This window comes from Haliaeetus albicilla, chromosome 8 (genome assembly GCF_947461875.1).
Source record: "Haliaeetus albicilla chromosome 8, bHalAlb1.1, whole genome shotgun sequence".
NCBI lineage: Eukaryota > Metazoa > Chordata > Aves > Accipitriformes > Accipitridae > Haliaeetus > Haliaeetus albicilla.
In genome coordinates, this window is record NC_091490.1 from 43,263,773 (window position 1) to 43,289,279 (window position 25,507).

Sequence of the window (25,507 nt, forward strand, 5' to 3'; positions counted from 1 at the left end):
AGGCCACCGCGGTGTCCCCTTCTCACCACCCTCATCCCAGTTCGCTCCGCACTGAGGCCGGGGTTAGGTCGGCGGGGTTGATCCCGGTATTTGGAGCAGGAAAGCCAGGGCTGGCGCTGGGAACGGGGAGAGCGGAGGGGGGCACCGGGATGCACCCCTGGGAGCAACCGCAGCACCCGTCCGTCCCTCTGTCCGTCCACCCGAGCCTTGGACGGACCCCTCGGAGTCCCCTGCTCCTGCTCCCTCCATCCACATCCCCCCCCCCCAAAGCCCCCACCGGCCCGAAGGGGGTCCCGGGGTCCCGTCGGCGGGAGGCCGCTGGGCGGAGCACCCTCCCCGGGGTGGGGGGGTCCCGGTCCCGGGGGGAACTGCTCGGTTACAGCCCCCGCGGCGAGGGGCCGTACCGGGAGGCAGGACCGGCCCGCCCCGACCCGCCCCGGTCGGGTAACGGACACAGGGAGGGAGGTTCACGGCCGGTGGGGCCGCAGCTCCACCGCCCCACGAACGACGGTGCCGGTTCCCGGTGCCGGTTCCCGTGTACCGGTTCCCGCTCCCGGTACCGGTTCCCGGTTCCCCATCCCGGGTGCACCGGGGAGGGGGGCGGAGCGAACGCAACTTTAGCGGCGAGGAGCGGGTAACCCCCTTTCGGTTGCCGGTGCTTCCCCGATTCCCGGTGCCGGTACCGGCTCCGCCATGCCCGCCACCTACCCGCAACGGGCCCTGACGGTACTGCTGCTCTTCGGTACGTTGGCCGCCGCCATGGCCCTGCTCGCTTCCAGCCTCATCTTCCAGTTGCCGTCGGGGCGGGCCGGTACCGGTACCGGTACCGGTGTCGGTCCCGGTACCGGTCGAGGGGCTTTGCCGGAGCCGGCGGCCGCCGTGTTACTGCCGGTATCGGCCGTGCTGGCCGCTCTCTGCCTGGTGCTCAACGTGAGCTGCCTCCTCCTCTGCCTCCTCCACGGCTACTTCAGCACCGAGCTGTGCCGGGGGCAACCGGGGCCCGACCGGTGAGAGCCACGGGGGTTTGGGGGGTGTACGGGGATGTGGGGGGATGTACCGGGGCTTGGGGGGTCCGGGAGGGTTAAAGCGAGGGGCTGCCGGGATGCTCTGGGAGCCCGCCGGGGTGTAGGGGAGGCTCAGAGGGGTCTTGGGTACCGGGAGGTTGGGGGGCGGCGAGGGGGCTGGGGGAGGAGGTCTGCAGGGGAGGGAGGGTGCTGGAGGGGTGCGGATAGGGTTGGGGGAACGAGGGGTGCAAGGAGGGTGAGGGGACCTCTCACAGGGCACCTGTCCCCATGGCATGGGGGACCCTCCTGCACCCCAAGATCTGGCCTTTGCTCAGCACAACCCCCCCCCCCAGTCACTGCCCCTGCGAAAGGGCGTTGTGGGGAGCGAAAGATGCTGCTGGCACTCGCTGAGCACTTTGGGTATCACAAAACTCACCTCTGCAGTGCCTGCCCTGGAAGCAGGGTTATCTCTGGCTGATGAACCCCGGGGCTGTAAATGTGCCCCTTAATTTGGGGTGTAGCTGTGCTTAGCGACTGTTACCAACTAGGAGCAAGTTTATAGCAGCCCGTCCACCTGGCTGCACTAATACACGCTATTTAGTTTCCCTGATAACATCCCTGTGTAAACCCAATGAGCGTGTTAGGGTCCCTATCCAGGCACGTGGGGTCACACCAGCCTGCAAGACCAGTTCAGCTCTAGGGCCAAGGCAGGGAAGACGTGCCGGGCCTGGCCGCGATGTCCAGGAGCACCTGAGATTTGTCCCTTTGCAGCGGGAGAGCTGGGCTCTTCGGGTCACTGCCGGGGTGATCGCACAGGCCACTTGTGCAGCACCAAAATGACCGCAGGCCTGGGATCATTAACCATAGACATGTGTTGACTTAATCATTACCAGCACATTTACACTTGCAAAAAAAAGCCGTTCCCCTCTCCTTCCTCAGTGGAGACCTGGCCTGGATTGGTGGCTCTTCTGCCCACGCTGGCCCAGCCCAGCACCAGCTCCGCTCCTGGGTTAAAAGAAAAAAACAACTTGTGAAAAATCAGATTTGAAAGCATCTTGGTGGAAACTGGTCTGTACGTGGAGGTCCCTCCATGTAGTTCATGCAATGGTGCCCAGAGGACCCTTTTGGGACCACTCTGACTTAAGCAAGTCAAAACTCATTTAAAGGAAATGATAATGTTTCAACAGTTACTTTTGTCCCTAATTAGACAAACCCATCAATGCCTCATGCTCTGCATGGAGCACGACGGCTGGAGGCACTCCAGCAAGTGGCAGCATCTCCTCTCAGCAGCTTCCAAGCGAAGCTGATGCTTAGCGTGCTCATTAACGAAGGAGAGCAAAATATTTCTGCAAAACACAAAGTTCCTGTAGCAAACTTGACTTTCTGTGGGAGCTGAATTTCTGCTGGAAAACTGTTACAGCAGAAAATTCCCCATCAGCTGTAAATTGTGGTATTGATTTGGGCTGTAAAATGCTCAATTTCAGAGTTGTGAGGTTCAACTGAAAATTCTGAGTGTGAAACAGGAGCAGCACTAATCAGGCAGCCAGATGCAAAGTCACAGGTAGAGACACGGAGCGTGCTGGCTGCAGGACAGCCCGTACTCCAACAGCAGCGACTTGCTCAAGGGCTTACAGGACAGAGCAACCATGGCCACATGGCTGCGGACCCCGCTGGCACGTCTCGCCAAGCAAGGAAGCTGTTCCCAAACAATTTGATTTGAAATAATATTTCTGTGCTCTGTTCCAGAGCCCCAGCGAAGCGAGAGGCTGCTTTTGGCTTTGCTGTAGGCGATACGAGGCATTGGGAGCCCTGGGTTGGTGTCCCTCTGCCTGGGATCTCAAGCAGATCACTTAGTCTGTCTGTGCCTCGGTTTCCCCAACTGCAAGCTGAGGGTTACACTCGTGTTTGGGAGGAAAAGAGCAGGTTCTCGGGACACGGGGATGCTGGTCTGCAGGCTGCCCCCGGGCAGGAGGTGCCGGCAGGACGCAGCCCCTCTCCGCTGCGATGTGGGATGCCACTAGCTGCCGACTCCTCATGGCCGAGCTGGCCTGGCCCCACCGGGCGCCGGTTTCATTAGGGGACCCGCTCACGTCCCAGGGACCTTTCCCACGTTGGGCCTGTCACACTGAATTACCGCTCCGCTTCTCAGCACTGCGCTCAATAGTCCGAGCCAGCTCCAAACAAAGTCCTTCTCCTCCCCGCTAATCCCCCTCGACTCAGGTAATTAATAAAACAAAGCGGCTGCTCTTCCCCGCCAGCAGCGAGGAGCGGGAGTGGGTCCAGGGTCTATTAACACGGCTCCTGGCTGCAGGCTCCCCAACGGCCGAGGGGCTACGACAAGCCTGGGAGGAGGGGAGGGGGCCAGGGCAGAGCATCCTTGGCTGCCGAATTCACCCCGTGGGGTCGAAGATGCTGGCTGCTGTAGAGGAGCAACACAAGGGCTGGTCCTGCCAGGAGGACAGTTGCGCTGCTGCCCCTTCAGCTGGTCCTTCCAAGCCAGGGCATATTTCCAAACAGCTCCCTGGGATTTTTTTGGAGATGGTCAGCGGGACCAGCAAGGCCTCGCGCACCCCCAGTTGTTTCAAGGGACTATTTGTGGCTTCCCAGCATCACAGTCCTGCCAGCATCTTTCCGAGCACTCATGTGTCCAACCCCCCAAGTCGCCTGGCACCCGTTGCCAACCTCCACCCCGGCCACACTACGCTGCATCCCCTAACGACCACATCCCGCTCTCCCAATTAGCAGAGACATCCTCTGGTGACAGAAGCCTCCGAAGCCCAGCGAGGACTGAGTTTTGCCAGGTCAGTCTGGCTCTGAAGACACCCAGGCAGAGCTGTCAGTGGCTCAGTGGAGAGCGTGCAGCGCGGGGAAAGCGCAGGCAGCAGGCGCAGGGATCGGTGCTGGGTGGAAAACAAAGACCCTGCTGGAAAGAAGCTGGTCTTTTCATGTGTTTTAAGCACAATTCAAGTACCAAGCCCCCTTCAGACAAAAGGCTTGCAATCTGAGCTGAGCACAGAAAACCAATCCCAAGGGCGAAGAGAGAACCTGGCCTTGCTTAATTCAACGCCCCAGCACTTTACTTGTCATTCTTTAAGGGGGAGATGGGCTTGACACACCTCAGTTTTGTTCCTTGCTTGCTCTTCAGGGTTTGCAGTACAGGGGGGAATCACCTGCAAAAAGCCTCCAGCCACTTGTCTCTCCTAAGCCCCTGTCCCCATCTGGTTTCTGAAGCAGAGGAGCCAGGCAGGAAAAGTTTGAAATTTCAAGTGAAAATCTTCTGTTCCAGAGTGGGAAGAACGCAGCCCAGAGCTGTGCAATGCAGCAGCCTGGGGGAAACCCCAAATCAGCAGAGGTCCTTGGGCTTGTGACCTGGCTCTGAACCTCTTCTCTATGCAAAAACCAGCGTTTCAGTTTCTCGGCAGGGGACAGAGCATCAGCGTTTTTCCTGTGCTGAGACCAGGGCCAGGAGACTACACAGACCTGTATTTTTCTCATCTGTTTTGCAGGGCAGACTGGTTCCTTCTGGACAGCCGGACGGTTCGCCACACTGCCATTGGCTTGTTCTGCTGTGGGGTCTCAGTCTACCTAACAGGCAAGTGCTCATTTCCCACCAGCACAGCCCAGTAGGGACCATGCGTTTTCAGCCCAGACCATACATCTTGCACTGGTTGCTGAGTGCTTGTGAGCTGCTGAGTTTCTACTTCAGCATCAGGTTTGTTTTGCAAATGACTTTGCCACTCATTCCTGTAGTGCTAACTTTCTGTTCTCAGTGACCAGCCCTCACGAGGGCTCCTCTGGCCTGAATTTTGCAGGTCAAATGCGTCGCTTTAGTCCTTCTGGTTCCTCAAGACGTTCTGCACTCTCCTCTCCTTCCAGCTCTTGCCATCTACATGCTGCTGCTGTTTGAACTGGAGGCCGGCATTGCCAGTGCTTGTATTCTCTCCTCCGGCATCATCGTCCTGCTGATCACGGTGACGCACGCCTTGGTACGGGCTTCCCAGGTTTCACGCCGCACCCGCTCTGAGGTCTCTCACACCCTATATGAGAACGACTCTGCCCAGCACGGTGAATCCTCCACCAGCGATTTGAACAACAAAAACGTGGCTACGCCCCGGCCCCGGCCCGAGATCCACCGGGAATTTTCCTTCCCTCCTTTCCTGGAGCGCAAATCCCAGCTGGGCTCTCCAGCCAGCAGCAACCTCACCTCCTCGGGTAGCCCTGGGCTTCGCTCCGAGAAGGAGAGCTACAACCTGCCCCGAACGCACAGGACGCTGTCGGCAGAGTCAGGCCTGCTGCAGGCACAGAGCAAGCCCTGGAACGGCGTCACGCAGGAGATGAGGAACGTCCTGTCACGCAAACCTGGAGCCTCGGGCAAGGACTCGACTCTGGTGTGAGTGGAAACGGGACCTTTTCTCCCCGTCTCGTCCCAGGGGAGCTGCAGGCACCAGGGCCGAGATTTGCATCTCTATTTAGAGCTTAAAATAGGTCATATCTCACCAGAGCAGGGGGATGGCTGCTTTTCCACCCTCTGCCCTCCTGCCTGGGGGTTTGTGCAGCCACTGCCTCACGCTCTTTGCTTCTTGTACTGAGAAGATGCCACCTCCACTCAAAGCCAAAAGCCCTCGGCTGCCTGCCTTGAGCCCCCAGCCGCTCCTGCCACCTGTGACACTGCTGGCACTTGCCACCCCATGAACCAGGACCGCGTTGACAGGGCAGCAGCTGGCAGTGACCCGTGCAGGACCCCCACAGCTGTCCCAACGGCAGCGAAGGAAGCGGAACACGTGGGTGAGAAGAAGCAAGCAGACCTTGTCCATGAGCAGACCTACCCTCTTTCTCCAGCAGATTCCAGCTGATCTCTCCAGCTGTCTGTACCTCCCTGCTCTTCCCCTGCCTCCTTCCTCCCTCCTCCATCCCCAGGAGCCAGCACTACACCGAGACAGTTCATACAACTGACCCAGCATGCCTTCCTCACAGCACGTAGCCAGGCAGGTGTAAGAAACCGAGGGAGGCGATGGAGGAGCTACAAGCGAGATGGAGCCAGAGCAGTCTGCAAGCTGCAGAGGGTGGGTTTGGGGTGGCAGAGAGCCTGCTGCTTGCTCACCAGCACGTCCACCCTCTGAGCAGGACACAGCTAGCTAAGCAGGGTCTTAGCAGGGAAAGGGGCTGTGCTGGGGCAGCCCCAGGGCCCTGGCTTTGCTCAGTGGTAGAGGAACCTCTCTGGGGATTCCTTGGGTGCCACCAGAAGAGTGCCAATTGTTGAGGCTGAGGTCCAGGAAGGGGTTTGCATCGGCACTGCCAGTCCTCTGTTGTATGCAGGGCAGAAAGCGCAAGTACTAAAGGCAGCAGCTGTTTCTGTGAAACACAAGCAGGTTTAGCTCACTCTGTCCTTGTGCCGACAAACACCTTGCTGGTTACTCGCAGCCCCGTTCTCTGTCAACCCTGTCCAGGCCCAGAGCAGCAGCACACTTGGTTCTTCCCCAATTCCTTATCATTCAGCAACCAGTAAAGCATTTCAGGGAGTGAAGGGAGGCCACTGATCCAGATTCCCTCTCACCTCCCGTGCTATTATCCTGAAAGACACCTGTTATCCTAAGCACAGTGCAATTTCTTTGGAAACTGAGCTTCGCACTGCTTTGATCCCTGCATCCTTGGTAAATTCTTCAGCAGAACAGAACTGCTGGTTCCAGGAGAGATTAACACTGAAGTTGCATCCTTTTTAAAGTGACCTCCAAAGCTGTGCGTACAGCTCTGTTTCCCACTGCTTGACAGGGGATGAAGAAAGTCCTTTTTTTTGTTGTTTTTTTGAAGAACAGGACAGTTTCTTTTTTCACTTGAAAGGCTCCAACTCTGCATGTCTTTGTTTTGCTCCATGCCCTTTGAAACACACAGAGCCAGCAGGCTCCAAGACCCCCCAGCCCGAGGCGAGCAACAGGGGAAGGTTTTAGACAGAACTTTCTTGTTTTTCCTTTTTATTATTGTTCTCACTAAAACCAAATTCAGCAACTCCCTGGCACACACATAAAAAGCTCTCCTTGCAGAATGCCTCCTGAACAAAGCTGAAGTGTGCCTACATTACATCTTTACACAGTCATCTACAAAATACTGAAAGCAAGACCTAGTTTTTCTGAGATATTTCTGTGGCCAAGAGGTAGAGAGAAAAATGCCTCATAGCAGTGTGCCATCAAAAAGAACTGGAAAGGACAAATGCAGAACCACCCAATTTCTCTTTTGCAGAGTGCTGTGGAAAGGGACAACTGCTCCCCAAAGCAACCCCCAAAGGCAGTCCTGACCCCAGTGGCAGGATTTGCCTGCTCAGGTGCAGCACCTTGTTACTGGGAACGGAGAGGCAGGCAGAGGCCTCTGTGCAGCTTCACAGATTGAGCAGATGGTTTCTCACTCCTCCCCATGGCTGAAGAACATAGAGCTGGGCTGGAGAAGGCAGCAGAGGACGGCCAGTCTTGTCAGAAATCAGGAACTGGCTGGAGGATTCTTGGCTTGTGGGGCAACAGTGCTGTAAAAAGAAAGAGACAGTCACGTCCATCGGGCAGGCAGGACACCAGCAGCCGTAAGAATGTGAAGAACCAGGGGCTCCCTTAAATAAAATCTCACTGCTTGCAGCACGAATGCAGCTTAGACAAGAACACCTTTCAGCGTGCTGCGCAGACTATGGAACAGCACACACCAGCCCCTGGGGGGCGTCAAGACAGCAATCTTCACAGCCACACCACCGCAAAAAACACTAAAAATGCTGCACAGAGTGTGACACTGCTATGGGGGCAACTGGGAAAATACAGAACCTGAACCAGAAGTGTCTATGGCAGAGTCATTCTGCAGAGACAGAGGCTCTCAGTTCGCTGTGGTAGTTTTATCAGGGATGAGCATTTGGGAATTTTCTCACTCCTACCCAGACTCCAATACTAACACTGTTCTCAGGAGAGACAAACACACTAGACTCAGACGATCTGCTGGAAGATATTTTAGTAGCTGTAGTTCAGCTGCAAACATACAAAAATGTATCATCGTTCTGCTACCACTTGTCTCTGTGGGACTCTGCCCCAAAAGAGCCACATACATGAGAGATCAGCACCAAATGCAGCCTCTCACCTACTCCATCTCAGTAGCATTATCTTACTCCAAATGCCTTTGACACAAGAAAGATTTAATGTATTACACAACCAAACATCCTTTTTTAAATAAGGAAATAAATTATTTTCCAGTTACCCTTTGGTAAACAAGATTATTTCCTTCCCAGTAAAGAAAGCCAGAAGATCACTGGAAGGCAAGCAGCATGCTCTTTCAAATAATAGTCTAGAATCATATTACCGAGACAACTGCTTGGCGTATTTGCACTGGGCTGCATTACATCACCAAAGCCTCTGCGAGCCAGAACGGTCACTCAGATAAATAGGCAGTGTCACATCCCCTTGCTACCTGCGGCCCTGAGCAGCATTCAGCTGATCCTTCATGGCTATGGCGTGTTTGAGCAGGCTGTCAATGCTCTTGAAGTACACGCTGCTGTCAGTCATGTTCTTTATGGCACTGAAAGAAGAGAGAGGGGTGGAGGGAGAGGGAGGACTGGTTAGTATTTCCAAAGGCTTCGTGGTTTTAGAGCACACACGCCCTGACAGAAAGGACTGTTAATAAGGAAGCTCAAGTTTATGCATCTTCACACATACTAGCTAGCTGGTGCGTGGATTTACTGCAGGACAGCAGCAGGTCTGCACTGCACACAGAACCGGGGAAGAGCCGACACACTTATCAAAGTGAAGCCCCTGAGATTCATGGTAACGGTTCAGAGAGCACTGCCTCGCACCCTCACACCCCCACCCTGACTAAGCTCTCTCCCTGACTTACACCAGGGAGGCGTCAGGGAAGCGCAGGCAGCCTCTGCTTTGTTTCTATCACAACACCTCCGCCTGCGAACACAACCCTCCTGCTTGGAGGAGTATCTTGTACCTGCAGGCATACTCCACTGTGTAGATGGCTCCTTGGCTTTGCTCCTCCCAGCTCTGCATGTCGGACTGAAAGAGAAGAGAAAAGAAGGCGGCATCATTAGGCATGCACTGGACAGATGCAGCAGCGCAGCCCACAGCAATACGCTCTGCCAGCCCTGCCCAAACAAGGGCTCTGGCTGCTTTTCACTGGAAATTGCATTTGGATTCCGTCTCCCGCTTGACAGCCTGTGACGCACTCCGGGCTCCGGGTGCCACGCACTAGCATTTAAAAGAAACATTTATTTTGTGTATTTCTGGAAAGGCTACTAGTTCAGGCCAACACTTTGGATACTCTGGCAAAATTCCCCTTGTTTTTAGATGTTTTAGGCCACGAGTCAGCCGAGAGCCACGGTCAGTCAGGCTGCTAGCAACCAGTGACTGCGCCGAGTGCAACAGACCAGCTGGATGTTTCAGAGTACTCGGATCTGCCAGTGTGTCTGGCCCAGCAGGCAGCCAGGATCTGAACTAACACAGCTCCTGCAGAGTTCGTTCCTTAGTCCTTCATGCAAAACCAGGTAAAAGTTTCTTTCACAGCATGGAAAGTTCTCGTTTCATTAGACCTGCCATTCATAAACATTTTTGCAGCCGCAAGCATCCCTGTCCTCCAGCCTGCTCTGGCATCTGATCCCAAGGAGCAGTCAGCACTGTGCCCTTCCTTTCACGAGCTGGAAGGAGCACTGTAAACTCCACACAAACTCAAGCAGCACTGCATGCAGCCAGTTCTGGCATGGGACATAATTGTACGCTGTAGCTCCAAGGAAAGGGAAAACCAAACAAATACACAAATCACAATGAAAGCGCAGCTGAATTCAGAGGTGTAGCTCAATAGAAAACTCTTTCAAAAGTCCTTAAGTAGTTTGGGCACTCTTTAAAATATATTCTCATGGGAGCTAATTTTCCAGTCTATTCTGCTGGGTCTTGTTACAAGCCAGAGGAAAGGGGCTCTTTCTGTGAGTGAAGGAGGTCGGGTAGGAGCTTGGACGGCATCCAAAATCACTTCTGCTGTTCAAAGCCTCCCCTACATCAGGACACTTGACCACATAGCTTTAAACTACAAAAGAAACAAGCCTCTACATGCAATGCTCTAGGCAGTTCTCTGCAGGAGAGGGTCCTTCGACCCAGGACTCACAACCCCGCAGAGACTGAGCTCATCCCAGAGTCCAATCGTGTTTTACACAACTGTATCTGTTGCTGGGAACAAGCTTCGCATGCAGAGGCAGCTGCAAAAGATGCAGAAACTTGCCTGCAGCTCCTCACTCCGCTCTCTCCAAGAGGTGCCAGATGATCTTTAACAATGATTTAGGCCCCGACATGGCACTGACTCAGTCGTATGTGTCACAGCCACTTGCCTGTGGTCCTGCTGTTTCTGAGCACCAGTAGATTTTAATCATTTCCCAGTATCAGAGCCAGTGATGTCTGTTCCCAGCATTCCCACCACTTCCTGGGATTTTCATGTCCTTAATTAGGAACAAGAGCCCTTCCCTAGAGCTCCTCACTTCTTAATCTTTTCTTGATGTCCTTTCTTGAAATTCCCAGGACATGCCCTTGGATGCAGTTTAAGAACTAAAGCCAGCTATTAATATACAATAGCACTAATGATATATTACTGTTGCTTGGAAGTAAATTAATGAGGAGATGTAAGTTCTCAAAAGACCAGGCGAAATCCAGAAAGGCTGCTCTGGGTGGAGCGGGGCTTAGCAGCGCAGCTACAACGTGCAGAGGCAGTGAGGGCCTTGCATCACGCTGTATCTTATCTGGGAGGTGGTAAATCTGCTTGGAGAGTTTGAGATGGTGAGGAAGGTATTAAGATTATTGTTTTATCAAATCATACAAAGTTGCTTGTTGTAGAGGCATGGAGGTGACCTTCTCCTTGCAGAAACTTTTCTCCCAGCTCCCTCCCTCCCAATTTTTCCTAGGTTTAATCCCCTGGGAATTTCAAAGGCTGCATCTCAGGAGAACTCAGCCAGCCAGAGATGGAGCTGCTGCATGGCTGAAGGAAAGTGGAAAACGCCAATAAATCCTGTCTCCATTATACATTACTTACATCTTGGGACTAATTTACCTGAAAACAGATCCACACAGAATGTTTCTTTTTCTTCTCTTCTGTTCTGAAGAATTAAAACCACCTCACTTTAATGCCTTTGCTCTGATTTAGATAAAATCTGACAGCGTTTTCATGGTGCACAGCCTGCTGACACCCTCCTGTTCCAGTCTCTAGCCACAAAGCCGATGGGCTCTGGCAGAGCCACCCAAAATATCCATCCCCATCTAACTGAATGCTCTGCTGTGACGATGGCCCTGTCAGGGCCCTGAGCACACCCCTCTCTCCCGGGGTTTGGCTGTCTGGGCTCAAGGGCTTGACAGGCCCAGCCTGTGCACTGCAAACAGGAAGGCCTGAAACTGATAAAATGAGAGTGGGATCAAGAACAGTGGAAAAAACCTGGCCACAAGCCCACTACCGGCAGCCTGGCAGCACAGTCAGGACACTGGCCTAATGGAGTTATGTTTAAGTCTCTCAGTTCCTACCAGGGACTGGTTACCAGCAGGGAGGAGAGCATGTTCCCAAACATGATGCTGCAGCCTTGGAACAAAATGAACTCAGGAGCTGACAAGGCTGGAGGAAAAGTCACTAGCAGCAGCTCTGGATCTGCTGTTGTTCCAGCTGCCACAAATAATTTTCTTTCCATTTTCTCCTAGCTCTTGCCACATCAGTGCACCATTAAACACACAGTCACTAACCAGAAAAGCAGTTAAGAAGCTGGAAGTGCCCAAGCAGTGGGCAAAAAGAAATGGACGTAAACAGCAGCACTTCTGAGCAAGCATCAGGAAACGTTTTTGAACACTAAAGAGGCAAACAGGTACTGGGGTGGCACTGGGGCAGTGCCCTGGGGCAAAGGGCACTGCATGGTCAGTTCAGCTTTGTCCTGACTTGCACCATTACTGCAGGGAGCACAGAGAACTCTTCCTCGTGTACAAAGGCCACCACTGCCCCAACTGGGGCTAGTGGCCAGGGCAGGAGGGAGGTTGCAAGGCTGAACATGAAAGCATCAAAGACCAAATGTATTTGATGCTTGTGATGGCTGCAGTCACAGGGGGGATGCAGGGTCCTTGTATTTGTTGCTGGCATCCACAGGACAGCGTGACCTCCTTTCTCATAGGAACAAAGTGGAAAACAGCAGCAATTTTGGCTACAAAAGAGAATTCTCTTGGATGGCTGCAGCTAGGAAATGAACTTAGATGAGCCAGAGAGGTCACAGAACACTGCGGGTAACCATGATGAGCATGCCGAGCAGGGAAAATGAGAGAATCAAAGGTTTTCAGAGATCTTGCCCAGCATAAACCCTGCTGCCTAACAACATGCTCTGTGTCCAGTGCCTTCGCTCAGCTGTCACTTCCATTAGCGCTTCCGCACTGCCCCTCGCTCTCATCCCTGTTATGCACTGTTCAGTGATGGAAACTGATCTCTTCCCTCTGCATGACTTGTCATACAATTTGCTCAATTTCCTTTTGTTCAGGACACATTCCCTGAAACTGGGACTATCTTGATTAAATGAAAGCAAGTGACAGCTCAGGAATAATATTACAAACCTGCCTCCTGCATGCCAGTGATGCAATCGCATCAGCATGTGCTATACATACATATACATCTCTATATGCCTACCATTGCACACAGACACGTATATAAAACGTTAATAAATAATTGAATAATAAAGTGTCACAATCCAGGTTAATTTGGAAACCAGGGCTGTAAAGCAAAGGTGAAAAATGGGGCCTGACAGTGCATTAGCATAGACATGAAGCAGTAATCTATTCATGAGACATCACTCCTAATGAATCATGACTGGCAGAAGAGGGAGAAGGACAACAAGGCCGGCATTAAAGTGTCTGTGCTCCGTGCTCTGGAGGAAAGTAGGAACACAGCTGTGAGATGCGATTCATTATCCTGCTTTCCCTCATGCGGGCTCTTCGCACTTGTTTCTTCACGCTCCCCCTTCCCTCCTCTCACCCTCCCCTTTATTTTATGTAGGAAATAAAAATCTCGCAGCATAGGCAGGGGTAATAAGATTTAACATCTCCCTCCTTCTTGTACAAAAGAGACTACTCATTTTTCTTTGTCTCCACATGAGTCCAGCCATATGAGCATGGGGTTGGGGTCGGACTCTCCAGCTTTTTTCCTCAGGTCCGCAGGTAAATTTGCAACATCCCCTCATCCCCTCCAGTTCAGACCGAGCCGGGGTGCCGCAGCACCTTGCACCCCGATAGCCAATTTCCTCCCTCCTTCCCGCTCCCCCCTCCCAGGGAGGTGAAACAGGGATGACGTGCCAAGTCAGGAAAACATTTTGTGCCCAACTGTGTCACAGCTCTGGAGTCCAAAGCAAAGCACGACTCACCTTGTGCTGTGCAAGCTCTGGAAGGGATCTCCGCACGTGCTCCTGCAGCCGGTACAGTGCCACGGAGGGCTCGTTGGCCAGGACGTACATGCTCTCTGTGAATTTGTCCGTAACTGCAACAAGAAAAACAACAGAGTTATGGAAAACAGGGAGCAACAGAGGTGAAGGCGGGATTGGAAAGGCTGCCCTGGAGCGCTGGTCCCGTCCCCAACACAGCTATGAAGAGACCAGAGCAAAATCCCACATATTTTTTTATAACTAGTCTGTTGAGAAGGATGTGAAAGCAAAATCCCACTAAACAGGCAGTTCTGTTTCCACTCTCCCCATAACAGCATCTGCAGCCAGCGATGAGCTTGCCTCCAGCCACAGACAGACCAGCCCGAGATGTCACCACCTCCACGGTCCCCTACGAGCTCTGGTTGTTCTGGTTTCAGGGACCACTTGGGTTATGCCCATCATTGGGCCCTTTCTGACCAGCTTGGAGTGGGCCAGGAGATGAGCAGAGCCCAGCAGAGGCCTGGCTCCCATTCCTGTGCCTGCAGCCACCCCATCCACCTGGGAATGCCGGCATCTCCCGGTCTGGAGGTTCCCTGTCTCTGTACCAGCTGTTCGGGTTTGTCTCTGCTCAGAGCCCCGAGCTCTCCTGCATGTCAGCCACCCTCCGCTGCAGGGTCCTTCTGTTCCTCCCCTCCAGACACTTCCCCCAGGTGACATCCTAAAAATGTCCCTGAAGGAGACACAGTGGCTGCAGACCAGGGCTCAGGAAGCTTTGGTGCCATTCCAAGCTGCCTGCTGAGCTGCTTCCCCTCCCTCCAGCCCTCTCATCCTGGCCCAACCTCCATCCGGACTACCCTCCACACAGGAACACCTTTTCAGCTGGTGGTTTGCACAGCTACATCACAGCTCTGATCTCTCTTTCCCTCCAGGTTTGCAAGGAGAACAGTGACAGCTCTTAATAATTAAGAGACACAAAAATCAGAGATGGTTTCATTGTTCATAGTGGGGGGCTGAATCAGGGAACGTTTTCACCAGGCTGAAGCGGAGCACCTTTCAGCGTCTGCATAATTTTCTATTTTAAGGATAAGGATTCTCTCTTCCTCCTTTCAGAGCTTTTGTTTCAGTGACAGCTGCTCACATACCCCAGTTCTGTAACATCGGCAGACACGCCGAGCCTTCAGAATGCAAATGGGAATGAATGCAAAACTTCACAGGAATAATTATACCCACCTGGGACAGACACAGCTGCTGTCCGTCTGTCCTGACACGAGTAATTCCACAGACCCTCGCAGTGGGGCAGGTAAAGAGCGGACGTGTCAGGAGAGGAGGACACAGGGCAGCTCCCCACAGCAAGGCCAGGGTCCGAGGGGCCGGGGGGACCCACAGGGGCTCCACCAGTCCCGAACTGTCGGGGCAGGTCGTCCCCTGCCCCGTCACGACCTCCAGTTCCCCATCGTGACTAACCTCGCGGTGCCTTTCCGGGCCCTGCTGTCACTGCGGTGCCCTGCCACCACCCACCCTGTCGCAACTCGCCCCGCCGCCGTCGTACCTTTCTCTCTCACGACCCGCAGGGCCTCTGTCGCGACTCCTGCTGTCGCCGCAGGGCCCTGTCGCGCCCGCGCCCTGTCACGACACCCGGCATCCTGTCGCCACCGGCCAATTCAGACCCTCAGAGCCCTGCGGCGACCGATCCCGCGGCTGCCGGCCCCCACCGAGCCGCCGTTCCCCGACCACCCCCGCCGGCCCCGGCCCAGCTCCCACCTTTCTTCACCTTCAGCTGCATCTCGGGCTCCTCCATCCCGCCCCACCGCCTCTTCCGCTTCCGCCGGCGCCGGCCAAAACCGCCCCGGCTGGAAACAGCGGCGGCGCCTCACCCCGCTGCGCAAACGGTCCCGGCTGGAAACAGCGCCCCAACGCCACCGTTCCGCCTCAGCCCCCCCCAGCCCCGGCTGAGTGTTCCAGGGGTCCCGGGTCCCCCCCACCCCGGCCCGGGGACACCCCACCACCACCATCGGCCACTTGTCCCCTCACAGCCCCTCCGTGGGTCTGTGGGACCGGAGCCCTCCCACCCCCAGGACCTGTGTTGCCGGAGCCGCTCAGGCGGGAGCGGGACGTGGAGCCCCGTGCGGGACGAGGGACAAATTTGGGGAGCGGGGGGTCGCCCGTCCTCCTCCCCCCCCCCGCCATGATCAGCGAGGACCTGCTGCCCCACGACCACCTCCACGCCGTGTCCCCGTCCCACGGAAAGGGCCTGTCGCTTTAACGCCAGGCTTTCTGCCTCGCCCGGCCTCCAGCAGGTGGAGCTGGGGGGGGGGAGGTGTGTGTCCCCCCACTGTGCCCCCCATTCCCCTCAGGCAGCCTTCCCCTTCCCCCCCTTTCCCCTCCCCTAGCCCGGCTGGGCCTTGCCAGGCCGCCCCGGTTGAGGCCGGAAGAAGGGGAAGTGCCGGGACGGGAGGCGGGAACCGGGAACGGGGCGGCGAGGGGGGGCGGCCCTGCACCGGAGGATACCGGGGGTGAGCCCAGACTCTTCACCGGGGAACGGTGACCCGGTCTGAGCCGGGACACGGGGCCCACCGATCAGCCCAGGGGGCAGGGATGGCTGGAGGTGGGAGTGGGGTGGCCGGGGAGAACGGGGGGGGTGTGGGTGTGGGTTGGTTTTGGGGGGGGGGTGTCCCTCCGACCCGCCCTGGCTCGGTCCGCTCAGCGACCGTGCTCGGTGATGGTCCCGGTACATCTTCGCGATGCTTCCACAACCGGAGGTTTTGTGGGGAGGCTGGTCGGAGAGGGGCAAGGGGGGGACCCCCAAAAATTGCGCCTGCCGGCAACGAGGAGTTTGGTGCTTCACCCCCACCCCGCTGTCCCCTCCCCACTTTCCCCCCCCGCCCCTTCCTAACGCCTTGTTCTGTGGCAGCTGTCCCATGGAAGGTGAAGTGGCAGTCGATCGTCTCGTGGAGACCCCCCCAAATGACGGGGACGCCCGGGAGGTGCCAAAAGAAGATGAAAACGGAGTGGAGGGAGCAGCAGCCGCAGAGAAGCTGGCTGTGAGCAGGGGGACGGGGGACAGCCGTGTTCCCCCGGGATGTCTGCGGCCGGACCAGGACACGACACGCTTGGACCGCAGGGACGGTGAGTGCTGGGGGTGACGGGGCGGTGGGAGCCAAGACGGGGCATGCACGAACCCGGGACCCTGCAGCGTCTGTCGCTCTGTAAACTGGGATTAACGTGCCCTCCGTCCTGGGGATTGGGGTGCACGCGGGGTGCTTGCCGTGCCGGTTGGGTCTCGTGCCGTTTGTGGAGCCCAGCCTGCTCCCCAACAAGCAGAACTGAGGTCCCTAATGGCCGCCCTTGTTTTGTAGGTGGAAGAGACGCTCTCCCGAAACCCTCGACTGCCTCGATGGACAGGCAGAGGAGCACCGAGCTCTTGGCCCTTGACAGTGAGTGATGCAGAGCCTGGTGCTCACAGATGCTCAGGTGCAGCCTCAGCGGGAGACAGGTGTGGGAGAGGTCATCTGGATCTCTCATCCCACAAAGGCAGCTAGAAAAAAGTCTTTTTCTGCTGCCACTCCCTCCCACAATGTGGCAAGGCCAAGTCCAAACCCAGACCCTGGTGATGACTTGTGCCAGCAGTGAGAGGTCACTGCAGCTCCACGCAGTGGAACTGGAGATGGCAAACTCTTTTCATATACTTTCCTAATTAAACTGCGAATCGCTTGTTGAAAACACATTGAGATTTCCAAGTGGAGATCTTCAAGGGGAGGAAATATGAGGATGAACTTGAGTGCATCCCCCAGGCTGTCCTCTGCAGTATATCGTGTGCAATTATGTCATTAATGCCAGATCCCTGCCTCCTGCGGTGCCCCAGATGGACTCTGCCCCTCCTTGGGCAGCTGTTCGGGCTGTTTTATCTTCCCTGCTCAGCTGTTGGTCCCTGTGCACTGGTCAAACCTCAGCCTCCAGGCTCTTTACTTGCAAGGGAATAACTCCTTTTTTGCAGGACTCAGTTTTTGCCAGGGACAGGAGGGAACAGACGCTCTTGGCCTCAAGTCAGTGTTGTTCCTCCCTGTGCACAGAGGAGACATGCCCTGACTCTCTCCTCTCTCTGGAACAGGTTTCCCCCTGAAGCACACAAACACACTGACGAACAGGCAGCGAGGCAATGAGGTCTCAGCCCTCCCAGCCACGCTGGACAGTGAGTACCACCGGGCAGAGCGGGGCTGCGCATCTCAGACGCAGATGCGTATGGGTTGTAGGGGGAACAGAGGGACAGCAGGGCTGGAGCCTCTGTCTCCTGCTGCCACGCTGTTCAGTGTCCACTGGGGCAGTCTCTCAGGTTGCTCCCTCCAGTGCTGTTGCTCTCAGCACTTGCCGTGGCTGGCTGTCCCCACTGCTGAGTGGCAGAAGGGTGTTACACTTCGGGCTTTTGGGGGCTTAGATGGGGGCTGGCCAGTTACCACCTCGCCAGGCTTGCAGGGACCCACTTGCAGATGGTGGTTGCTGAGCTGGGGAAACATTTTGTCCTGATGGGTGAATTCTTTCTATCCCCCCAGCATTGTCCATCCACCAGCTTGCTGCCCAAGGTGAGCTCAGCCAGCTGAAGGAGCATCTTCGGAAAGGTACATCTCTTTGGGTTCTGACCCCAGATCATGCAGAGTCCTGCCAGGTCACAGCACTCTCTTTGATAAACCCACAGCTTAGTTTTACAGCCTTTGCTGGGTTTACTGGGAGGACAGGGAGCAGAGAAGGCTTTACCCTTCCTATTTACAATGTCTCATCCATGTTTGTGCAGGCGAGAACTTGGTAAATAAACCTGATGAGAGAGGTTTCACACCGCTGATCTGGGCTGCAGCCTTCGGAGAGATCGAAATGGTCCGTCACCTGCTGGAATGGGTAAGGCCACGCTCACACAGCACCTCGTTAACAGGAGATGTCCCATCTCCAACCCTGGTGGCTGCCAAATTGTCCAGCACTATCCTGGTACCATCTCAGCTGATCTTTCCCATGGCACCAAACAAGACACGTTTGCAGAGCTAATGGCTCAGACACTGTCGGATGCTACTCCCCATTGGGCTGTGAGCTAAGTCAGGAGCATGAAGAGCCTTATCTCACAGTTAGCAATAACTGTTTGTAATTAAATATCTGCTTATTGGTAATTTGAGATCAGGCTTATCACTTGGGCCCTGTAATCTGCCAGCAAATGTGCTCGCCGAGGTATCGTTGCAGTTAATGAACTCATTGCTGCATCGTCCTTGAGTGTCAGGCTTGCAGTTGAGGACTGTCGGGGGATGAGCAGGAACCAGATCCCCCTGCAGTCTGGATCAAGCTGCTCCCCAAAGCTCAGTCCCACATCCACGTGTGTCCGGTGATCAGCAAATGCTCACGCTACAAGCGCTGGCCAAACTCTGGCTCTGTTACTGTATTAGCAGCAAAATTGCAATGCATTACCAGAGAGAAACAGAACCTAAAATAAATGAGGTGAGACATTGATAAAGGCCATAATGAAATCCAGGAGAGGTCTGTGGCTGGCAGGGCTTGGAAGACAGGGAGGTTTTCTAGGTAAATCAGTAACAAAAGAGATGGTGGGTACTGTACAGGCATCTAGACAGGGCTGGTAGCACTGCTACTAGTCATGGGAAAAAGGGCTGAGTAACAGGAACCATCATGCTTAGTTTACTGACACTGCAGAAGGGCTTTTAAGCCCTCACCCAAGATGTTTGGTTATGATTAAAATATGCCCAGTAAGGATTTTGGTAAAGGAGAGGTCACTGGGAACACGTGAGCCATCTCTGCCCCATGAGGCTGTCAGGACCTGGCTCCATGATCAGCCCCCCTGGGGTACCCAGCCTGTGCTGAGTGCCTCAGGTCTCAGCAGGGCTCCTTCACTCATCGGGGCTAATGCCTGTGCCGTCCCCAGGGTGCTGACCCCCACGCGCTGGCGAAGGAGCGGGAGAGCGCCCTGTCCCTGGCCAGCATGGGTGGCTACACCGACATTGTCATCATGCTGCTGGAGAGGAACGTGGATATCAACATCTATGACTGGGTGAGTGCCGCTGGGTGCAGGCTGCCGCTGCAGGGATCACGCCAGTGCTGGGAGCGACACCAAGCCCCGGATGGGGCTCCGCAAAGCTCCTTTTAAAAAGCAGCAGCGAGTTCACATCATTCTGGGCTGAGTTAGCAGCAATGCTTTTCTCCTAGATGCTTCCCAGGCTCACAGCACTCGTTTGCCTGCTCATGCAGTTGTTTTGAGAAATTGATCTGAATAATAATTTTAAATGGTTTCCTCAGTTGTTCACACTGGTGATGTTACCAGCCACAAGGAAACAGCGCTCAGAACCTAAGGTTGTCTTTAAAATTACACAATTTAAAAGTTACTGTATGGCATACAGAGAATAAAACCTGCGCAGAGCTGCTCTGCAAGAAAACACCCAGTCCAGAGCTGGGACAGGGCAGAAAGGGGATCCCAGTGGGTCGGGGACCTACTGCTCCAGGAGAAGCAGGAGCTGCATGAGCGCGGCCCTGTGCGAAGCCAACAGTGACACAGCTCCTTCCCTTTCCCTGCAGAACGGTGGCACTCCTCTGCTCTACGCCGTGCGCGGCAATCACGTCAAGTGTGTCGAGGCCCTACTAGGTAACGGGGAAGATCTGCATTTAGTCCTTGGCCTCAAATCTCTGCTCGTTGGTAACCGCCTTGGGGACAGAGCGTGACACGCCTGGGGGGAGAAACTGAGCAGCCCTCCAGCCATGGGGGGCTGCCCAGCCAGGACGGGCACCTTTTTTGGGGTCCCCTCACCCTGTGCCTGACCCAGAGGGGATGCCACATCGGCAGAGAAGTGCCGTGCCCTGATCTCCACTGCCTGCTTGCAGCTCGCGGCGCAGACCTGACGATGGAGGCAGATTCTGGCTACACCCCGATGGATCTGGCCGTGGCCCTGGGACACAAGAAAGGCAAGTGTCCCCTCCATGTCTGGCAGGGACCCCTGCCTTCCCTCCCCAAAAAGCCTCCAGGCAATTCCCAGCTTCCTGCCCTGCTTGGGGCTTTCTTTGACCTTCCACCACAGCTCCCTGCTCTGCCACATAGAGAAACTAAGCCAGAGAAATCAAGATGGGTCCTGTTCCCCTTGCTCCTGCTCCCAAACCAGAGCTGTGTTGGCGTTAGGGATGGGACAGGGGAGATGTCCCCTGGAGACAGGGGTTTTCCAGCCTTCCACTGGAAAATGGGAGCAAAATGGTGACCAGGTCCTGCCCACAGCAGCACTGGCTTCTCACCGGCTTGGCTACCCTGGGTTTCACTTCTCTCCCCTCCGTTAGTCCAACAGGTTATTGAAAATCACATCCTCAAGCTATTTCAGAACAAGGAGCTAGAGTGACATGGCAGCTCACACTGCACTGCTGCAGCACCAGCGCTTCTCCTGGCTGACACAGGGCTCTCTTCTGGGACCAACGTGGCCTCACCCAGCCATCCCAAAACGGGCAGCAGCACGATGCTTCGAGCAAGGAGCATGCGGAGAAAGTCGGGAACTGCCTGCCCTCACTGGATCTATGCCTCTCCTGGAGGGTGGCACAGCCACAGTGCCTCGCACGCTGGGACACTCGTTTCTCATGGCAGCTGCATTTCTGCGCTGTCTGGGCTCAGCTGCTTTGTCCGTGTGCGCATTCAGGTATTGCATTATTGGAAGTAAACTCTAAAGCAGCCGTGTGGAGCCTTGTCCATTGCCTCGGCCTGTCACAGCTGCCAGTCCCCGATCCCAGCAGCAGCTACTGGGGAACCGCGAGGGGAACTGGGCCAACCAGCCTCTTCAAGGCCTGCACCCCCCCAGTGCCCTCTCTAGAGCTGCCTCTTTGAAGAGGGAAGTTCTGTCTTACACCCATAATCTTGCCAAGCCCTCCCTGCACTCAGCACTATAACCAGCCAGGGAAATATCCATAGGCAGGAGCAAAACCCTGCAGGAAGCATCACCCTGCCAGCCAGGAACACGGCACGGCCCCGGCCGACAGCTGGCACGCTGCAATCCCAAGCCGGAGCCCCGCGAGGCCACAAACAGCCGCTCCAAGAAGTTCAGGGGTGGTTAGCAAAGGTGAGAGACAGCCAGAGCCCACAGCACATGGAGGGGGCACTTCTCCTCTCTCCTGCTCAAGCCATGCACTGGCTTTGCCATGGCAAACCCTGAAGGGCTCCGTCCCGGGGTGGCACTTGCCCAAGGAGCAGCCGGGAAGGAGCTGGGACACCTTTTATTCAGCTGGTTACACAAGCTGTGTCCCACCAAAGGCTTGGAAGTCCAGCACATGGATCTCTGCACTGGTGTCCCTCTGTCACTGCCATCCCGTGGGGCTGGGGGTCCCCTCTCAGAGCCTTGGGGTGGAATTGGGGGCAGCACATCCCTGCTGGCGGGATTTGCTGTCCCGTTTCCCCCTACGCAGCAGAGTCCCTGTGGGGGAACGCGGGTGATGGGAGAGCGGCCCCCCACGCTGTCCCTCACCATTGCCCTAGAGCCTCTCCCCCAGCACCCCGAGGTGGTACACCACGATCCTCCCGAAGAAGTCAGTGCTGTTCTCAAAGGTGATCTTCAGCTTATCCAGCACCATCTCCTCCACCTGGAATCTGTGCAGGGCCCGTAAAGGAGAAAAATAGGCAGGGGGATACCATGACATTTGGGAGACCTGCTCTGGGGGGGCCCACGTGGGGCTCGCACCCCGGTGCACTGTAGCCAGTGATGTCCGGATTTGCTCCAGCTCCGCTGAGTTGCTTTAGTGGGAGCAAAGTGCCAACAAGCACCCAACAGGTCTGTTGTTTAAATTGCAGCTCTGCCATTGCCCCCCCACCCCTCCACAGCCGCGGGTGGCTCTGAGCCCACCCGCCAAGCCGTTCGACCCAGCCCGCAGCACAGCAAAGGATATCTGCATGGCGTTGATGTCCTCGGGGTACAGGTCAGATATTTTCACCAGTTCTTCACCTGCTCTGCAGCCTGCGGAGGGCAAGGGTGGAAGCAGCCGTGCGGAGGCTCACGTGATGGGGGAGACGCCAACAGCTGCCACGGCCTCGGCTGCCCCAAAAATCTTCCCTGCCTTGGCTCTGCTGCAGGGCTGGCAGCAGTGGTCCATCTAAAGGACCAGGTTCCCATCTGCACCCAAAGTGTCCTGGAGAACTCCAGGTCCTTGGTATTCACCCCTCTCTGCTCCAGCCCACGGCCTCAGCCTCTCTTGGGTTTCAGGAACGCTAACAAATACCTCTGGGCCTCACAACAAACAGCTGTGGGATCCAGGTGTGGGTAAACTGAGGCAGAGGGACCCTCGTGCCCCCCAAACCAGCTCCTTACCTTCCAGCGTGCATAGCCGGCTGGAGAATCCTCCCTGGAACTGGATGTGGAGCTGTGAGACCTTGACGGTGCGAGGGAAATCCAGGGTGACCCACTGGCACGTGCCCTGAAGGCAGGAATGACACCAGGGCTCCGTCACGGTGGGGAGAGCGGGGCGTTCGTCATGTGCACGGCTCCCATCCCATGCACGGCTCCCGTCCCACCCTTCTGTCTTCCCCCATCCTCATCCCCCCACCTGGTCTGAGTTCCAGCATGTCTCCTCATTCGTGTCGAACATGTGCTTCTTTCCAAACTGCTTCACATCCCGGTTAAGCACGGAGCTCACCCTGCAGGGACACGTGCCACCATCCCGGGGACGCGATGGGGATGGTGTCAGCGATGGGACACGTGTCCCCCACAGGGCCAGGGGACAGCATGTGGCACCCAGGAGGGACTCGCCGGGGGGTGGTGGCCGCAGCACCCCGCTGCCCACCATCCCCTCGGGGGTCGGGACTCACCGCGTGGCTGTGTCGGCGCAGATCAGGGGCTCCACGGGCATCGTTGCCTGCAGCCGTGCTGCCTGCAGAGAGATGGGGTCAGCGAGGGGCAAAAATGGGGACAACCTGGCAGCATTGGGGACCCCCGAGCAGCATTGGGGGCACCCAGATGGTACTGGGGGCACCCCGAGCAGCAATGGAGACCCCTGGACAGCACTGGGGACCCCTGAGCAGCATTGGAGGCACCCAGACAGCACAGGAAATCCCTGAGCAGCACTGGGGGCACTCTGGCAGCATTGGGGGCACCTTAGCAGCACTGGGGACCCCCAGGCAGCGATGGGGACACCCTAGCAGCATTGGGGGCACCCTGGCAGCACTGGGGACACCATGAGCAGCACTGGGGACCCCTGGGCAGGGATGGGGACCCCTTAGCACCATTGGGGACCCCTTAGCAGCACTGGGGGCACTCCGGCAGCATTGGTGACCCTTGAGCAGCACTGGGGACCCCCGAGCAGCACTGGGGGCACCCTGGAAGCACTGGGGACCCCTGAGCAACACTGGGGACACCCCGAGCAGCACTGGGGACCCCCGAGCAACACTGGGGACCCTTGAGCAGCAACTGGGGACCCCCGGGCAGTGATGGGGACCCCTTAGCAGCACTGGGGGCACCCTGGAAGCACTGGGGACCCCTGAGCAACACTGGGGACACCCCGAGCAGCACTGGGGACCCCCGAGCAACACTGGGGACCCTTGAGCAGCAACTGGGGACCCCCGGGCAGTGATGGGGACCCCTTAGCAGCATTGGGGACCCCTGAGCAGCACTGGGGGCACCCTGGCAGCACTGGGGACCCACGAGCAGTACTGGGGACCCTTGAGCAGCAACTGGGGACCCCCGGGCAGCGATGGGGACCCCTTAGCACCACTGGGGACCCCTGAGCAGCACTGGGGGCACCCCGGCAGCACCGGGGACCCCTGAGCAGCAACTGGGGACCGGCGAGCGGCCATAAGGACACCGGGGCAAGCACCGGGGTACCCGCGCAGCACCGGCCACCCGCGGGTCCCGCCCCCGCGCCCATCCCCGTCCCCTCCGGCCGCCCCGCACTCACCGCCCGCCCGGCGCAGGAAGCGGCGGAACTGCTTCCCCGGCACCGGCCGGCCGGGAACGCCTCCCCCCCCGGCCCTCCCCGCCGGAGCGCTCCGCCCTCCCCACCGCGGGGACACGGGCGTGCGGGGGCGTCCTGGCCCCCCTGCACCCCCCCCACGGCGGGGGGGGTGTGGGGGGGATGTGCAGCACCCTGCTCCCCCCCCCCAACCATGCAGCACCCCTGTGGGTGCCGTGTCCCCCCCGGGTTTCACCCCTTCTGCAATGCTCCCCCCCCCCCCAGCGTCCCCCCGGGCCCCTGCACGGCTCTGGGGACGGGGGTACAGGGTACACCCCCACACACACACCCCGGCTCCAAAGTGAGGGGGGGGCCCGCCGGGCTCTGGGCTGGGGGCGGCCGGGTGCCCTCCTGGGCCAGCTCTGTAGGTGGCACTGGTGGAGCGCTGCTGAAAATAGCGGCGGAGAGAGACTGCAGGGAGGGAGCGCGGGTGTGCAGGAATCCTTGCACGGCCCGGCATCCCGCACATCCCAGCATCCCTGCGTGCTCCAGCATCTCGCACATCCCAGCATCCCGCACATCCCAGCATCCCTGCGTGTTCCAGCATCCTGCACATCCCAGCACCCCGCACATCCCAGCATCCTGCACATCCCAGCAGCCCTGCATGCTCTACCATCCCTGCATGCTCTACCATCCCTGCATGCTCCAGCACCCTGCACATCCCAGCATCCCTGCGTGCCTCAGCATCCCTGCGTGCTTCGGCATCCTGCACATCCCAGCATTCCCGCCTGCTCCAGCATCCCGCACATCCTAACATCCCTGCGTGCTCCAGCATCCCTGCATGCTCCAGCACCCCCCCATGCTCCAGCACCCCCCCATGCTCGGGCATGCCTGCACTGGAGCACCCCTGTGTTAGAGCATCCCTGCACGCTCGGTCATCCCTGCATGTTCCAGCATCCCTGCGCACCCCAGCATCCCCCTGGATGCAAGTCACCAGCACAAAGCACGGGGAAATCCAAGCCCTCCCTGCTGCCTCTCGGCCAGCGCGGCAGGGCCGGCTCTCCCGTGGGCACCCCCGGCCAGGCAGGGCTGAGCTGCCCCCCCAGCCTGCGAGGGAGCCACAGGGAGCCCGGAGCAGCCGTGTGGGGAGAAATCACCCCCCCCACATACACACACGCACACATATAACACGGCAGCTGCTTAAAATTATCCTTCGCAGCATATGGTACCGCTA

At 57.0% G+C, this 25,507-nt stretch overlaps 4 protein-coding genes across 9 annotated transcripts; 2 read left to right on the plus strand and 2 right to left on the minus strand.

Annotated features, from left to right (window-relative positions):
* The first annotated feature begins 62 nt into the window (after window positions 1-62).
* TMEM221 (transmembrane protein 221) lies at window positions 63-6,037 on the plus strand. Its single transcript, XM_069790449.1, has 3 exons — window positions 63-1,007; window positions 4,511-4,596; window positions 4,881-6,037. The coding sequence occupies exons 1-3, from the start codon at window positions 694-696 to the stop codon at window positions 5,396-5,398; spliced, it is 918 nt and encodes a 305-aa protein (XP_069646550.1). The 5' UTR covers window positions 63-693; the 3' UTR covers window positions 5,399-6,037.
* Window positions 1,859-15,254, minus strand: BORCS8 (BLOC-1 related complex subunit 8). Of its 4 annotated transcripts, XR_011325919.1 has the most exons (6): window positions 15,148-15,254; window positions 13,390-13,502; window positions 8,961-9,025; window positions 8,436-8,543; window positions 7,330-7,515; window positions 1,859-2,009 (listed from the first exon to the last, which is right to left on the minus strand). XR_011325919.1 is itself a non-coding variant. In XM_069790450.1 (5 exons), exons 1-5 carry the CDS (start codon window positions 15,182-15,184, stop codon window positions 7,473-7,475), a joined length of 366 nt encoding a protein of 121 aa, XP_069646551.1. In that variant the 5' UTR covers window positions 15,185-15,254; the 3' UTR covers window positions 6,957-7,472. The 4 variants fall into 4 exon arrangements, 3 of the variants coding, with proteins under 3 accessions (XP_069646551.1, XP_069646552.1, XP_009911794.1); XM_069790450.1 differs by lacking the exon at window positions 1,859-2,009 and having other exon boundaries at window positions 6,957-7,515; XM_069790451.1 differs by lacking the exons at window positions 1,859-2,009; window positions 15,148-15,254 and adding an exon at window positions 14,936-15,096 and having other exon boundaries at window positions 6,957-7,515.
* Window positions 15,255-15,474: 220 nt separating this feature from the next.
* RFXANK (regulatory factor X associated ankyrin containing protein) lies at window positions 15,475-21,075 on the plus strand. 3 transcript variants are annotated; one of them, XM_069790458.1, is made up of 10 exons: window positions 15,475-15,683; window positions 16,298-16,512; window positions 16,743-16,820; window positions 17,495-17,575; window positions 17,934-17,999; window positions 18,173-18,273; window positions 19,298-19,423; window positions 19,945-20,011; window positions 20,248-20,328; window positions 20,692-21,075. In XM_069790458.1, exons 2-10 carry the CDS (start codon window positions 16,305-16,307, stop codon window positions 20,748-20,750), a joined length of 867 nt encoding a protein of 288 aa, XP_069646559.1. In that variant the 5' UTR covers window positions 15,475-15,683; window positions 16,298-16,304; the 3' UTR covers window positions 20,751-21,075. The 3 variants fall into 3 exon arrangements, with proteins under 3 accessions (XP_069646559.1, XP_069646556.1, XP_069646558.1); XM_069790455.1 differs by lacking the exon at window positions 15,475-15,683 and adding an exon at window positions 15,773-15,899; XM_069790457.1 differs by lacking the exon at window positions 15,475-15,683 and adding an exon at window positions 15,858-15,991.
* A 522-nt stretch (window positions 21,076-21,597) lies between these two features.
* NR2C2AP (nuclear receptor 2C2 associated protein) lies at window positions 21,598-24,342 on the minus strand. The gene is made up of 6 exons (XM_069790467.1): window positions 24,280-24,342; window positions 23,195-23,256; window positions 22,933-23,023; window positions 22,698-22,803; window positions 22,278-22,346; window positions 21,598-21,983 (listed from the first exon to the last, which is right to left on the minus strand). The coding sequence occupies exons 2-6, from the start codon at window positions 23,233-23,235 to the stop codon at window positions 21,868-21,870; spliced, it is 423 nt and encodes a 140-aa protein (XP_069646568.1). The 5' UTR covers window positions 23,236-23,256; window positions 24,280-24,342; the 3' UTR covers window positions 21,598-21,867.
* Between the last annotated feature and the right edge of the window lie 1,165 nt (window positions 24,343-25,507).

What these genes read in the sequence shown, in the direction of transcription:
- TMEM221 (XM_069790449.1), top strand. Translation starts at nt 694, where the DNA reads ATGCCCGCCACCTACCCGCAACGGGCCCTGACGGTACTGCTGCTCTTC. An exon ending in GGGCAACCGGGGCCCGACCG is followed by an intron (nt 1,008 to 4,510) that starts GTGAGAGCCACG and finishes TCTGTTTTGCAG; the next exon opens with GGCAGACTGGTTCCTTCTGG. An exon ending in GGTCTCAGTCTACCTAACAG is followed by an intron (nt 4,597 to 4,880) that starts GCAAGTGCTCAT and finishes CTCTCCTTCCAG; the next exon opens with CTCTTGCCATCTACATGCTG.
- BORCS8 (XM_069790450.1), bottom strand. Translation starts at nt 15,184, where the DNA reads ATGGAGGAGCCCGAGATGCAGCTGAAGGTGAAGAAAG. An exon ending in CAGAGCTTGCACAGCACAAG is followed by an intron (nt 9,026 to 13,389) that starts GTGAGTCGTGCT and finishes CTTCTCTTTCAG; the next exon opens with TCCGACATGCAGAGCTGGGA. An exon ending in ACAGTGGAGTATGCCTGCAG is followed by an intron (nt 8,544 to 8,960) that starts GTACAAGATACT and finishes CTCTTCTTTCAG; the next exon opens with TGCCATAAAGAACATGACTG.
- RFXANK (XM_069790458.1), top strand. Translation starts at nt 16,305, where the DNA reads ATGGAAGGTGAAGTGGCAGTCGATCGTCTCGTGGAGACCCCCCCAAAT. An exon ending in TCCGTCACCTGCTGGAATGG is followed by an intron (nt 18,274 to 19,297) that starts GTAAGGCCACGC and finishes TGCCGTCCCCAG; the next exon opens with GGTGCTGACCCCCACGCGCT. An exon ending in GTGTGTCGAGGCCCTACTAG is followed by an intron (nt 20,012 to 20,247) that starts GTAACGGGGAAG and finishes GCCTGCTTGCAG; the next exon opens with CTCGCGGCGCAGACCTGACG.
- NR2C2AP (XM_069790467.1), bottom strand. Translation starts at nt 23,235, where the DNA reads ATGCCCGTGGAGCCCCTGATCTGCGCCGACACAGCCACGCG. An exon ending in TGCGCCGACACAGCCACGCG is followed by an intron (nt 23,024 to 23,194) that starts GTGAGTCCCGAC and finishes GTGTCCCTGCAG; the next exon opens with GGTGAGCTCCGTGCTTAACC. An exon ending in CCGGCTATGCACGCTGGAAG is followed by an intron (nt 22,347 to 22,697) that starts GTAAGGAGCTGG and finishes TGCCCTCCGCAG; the next exon opens with GCTGCAGAGCAGGTGAAGAA.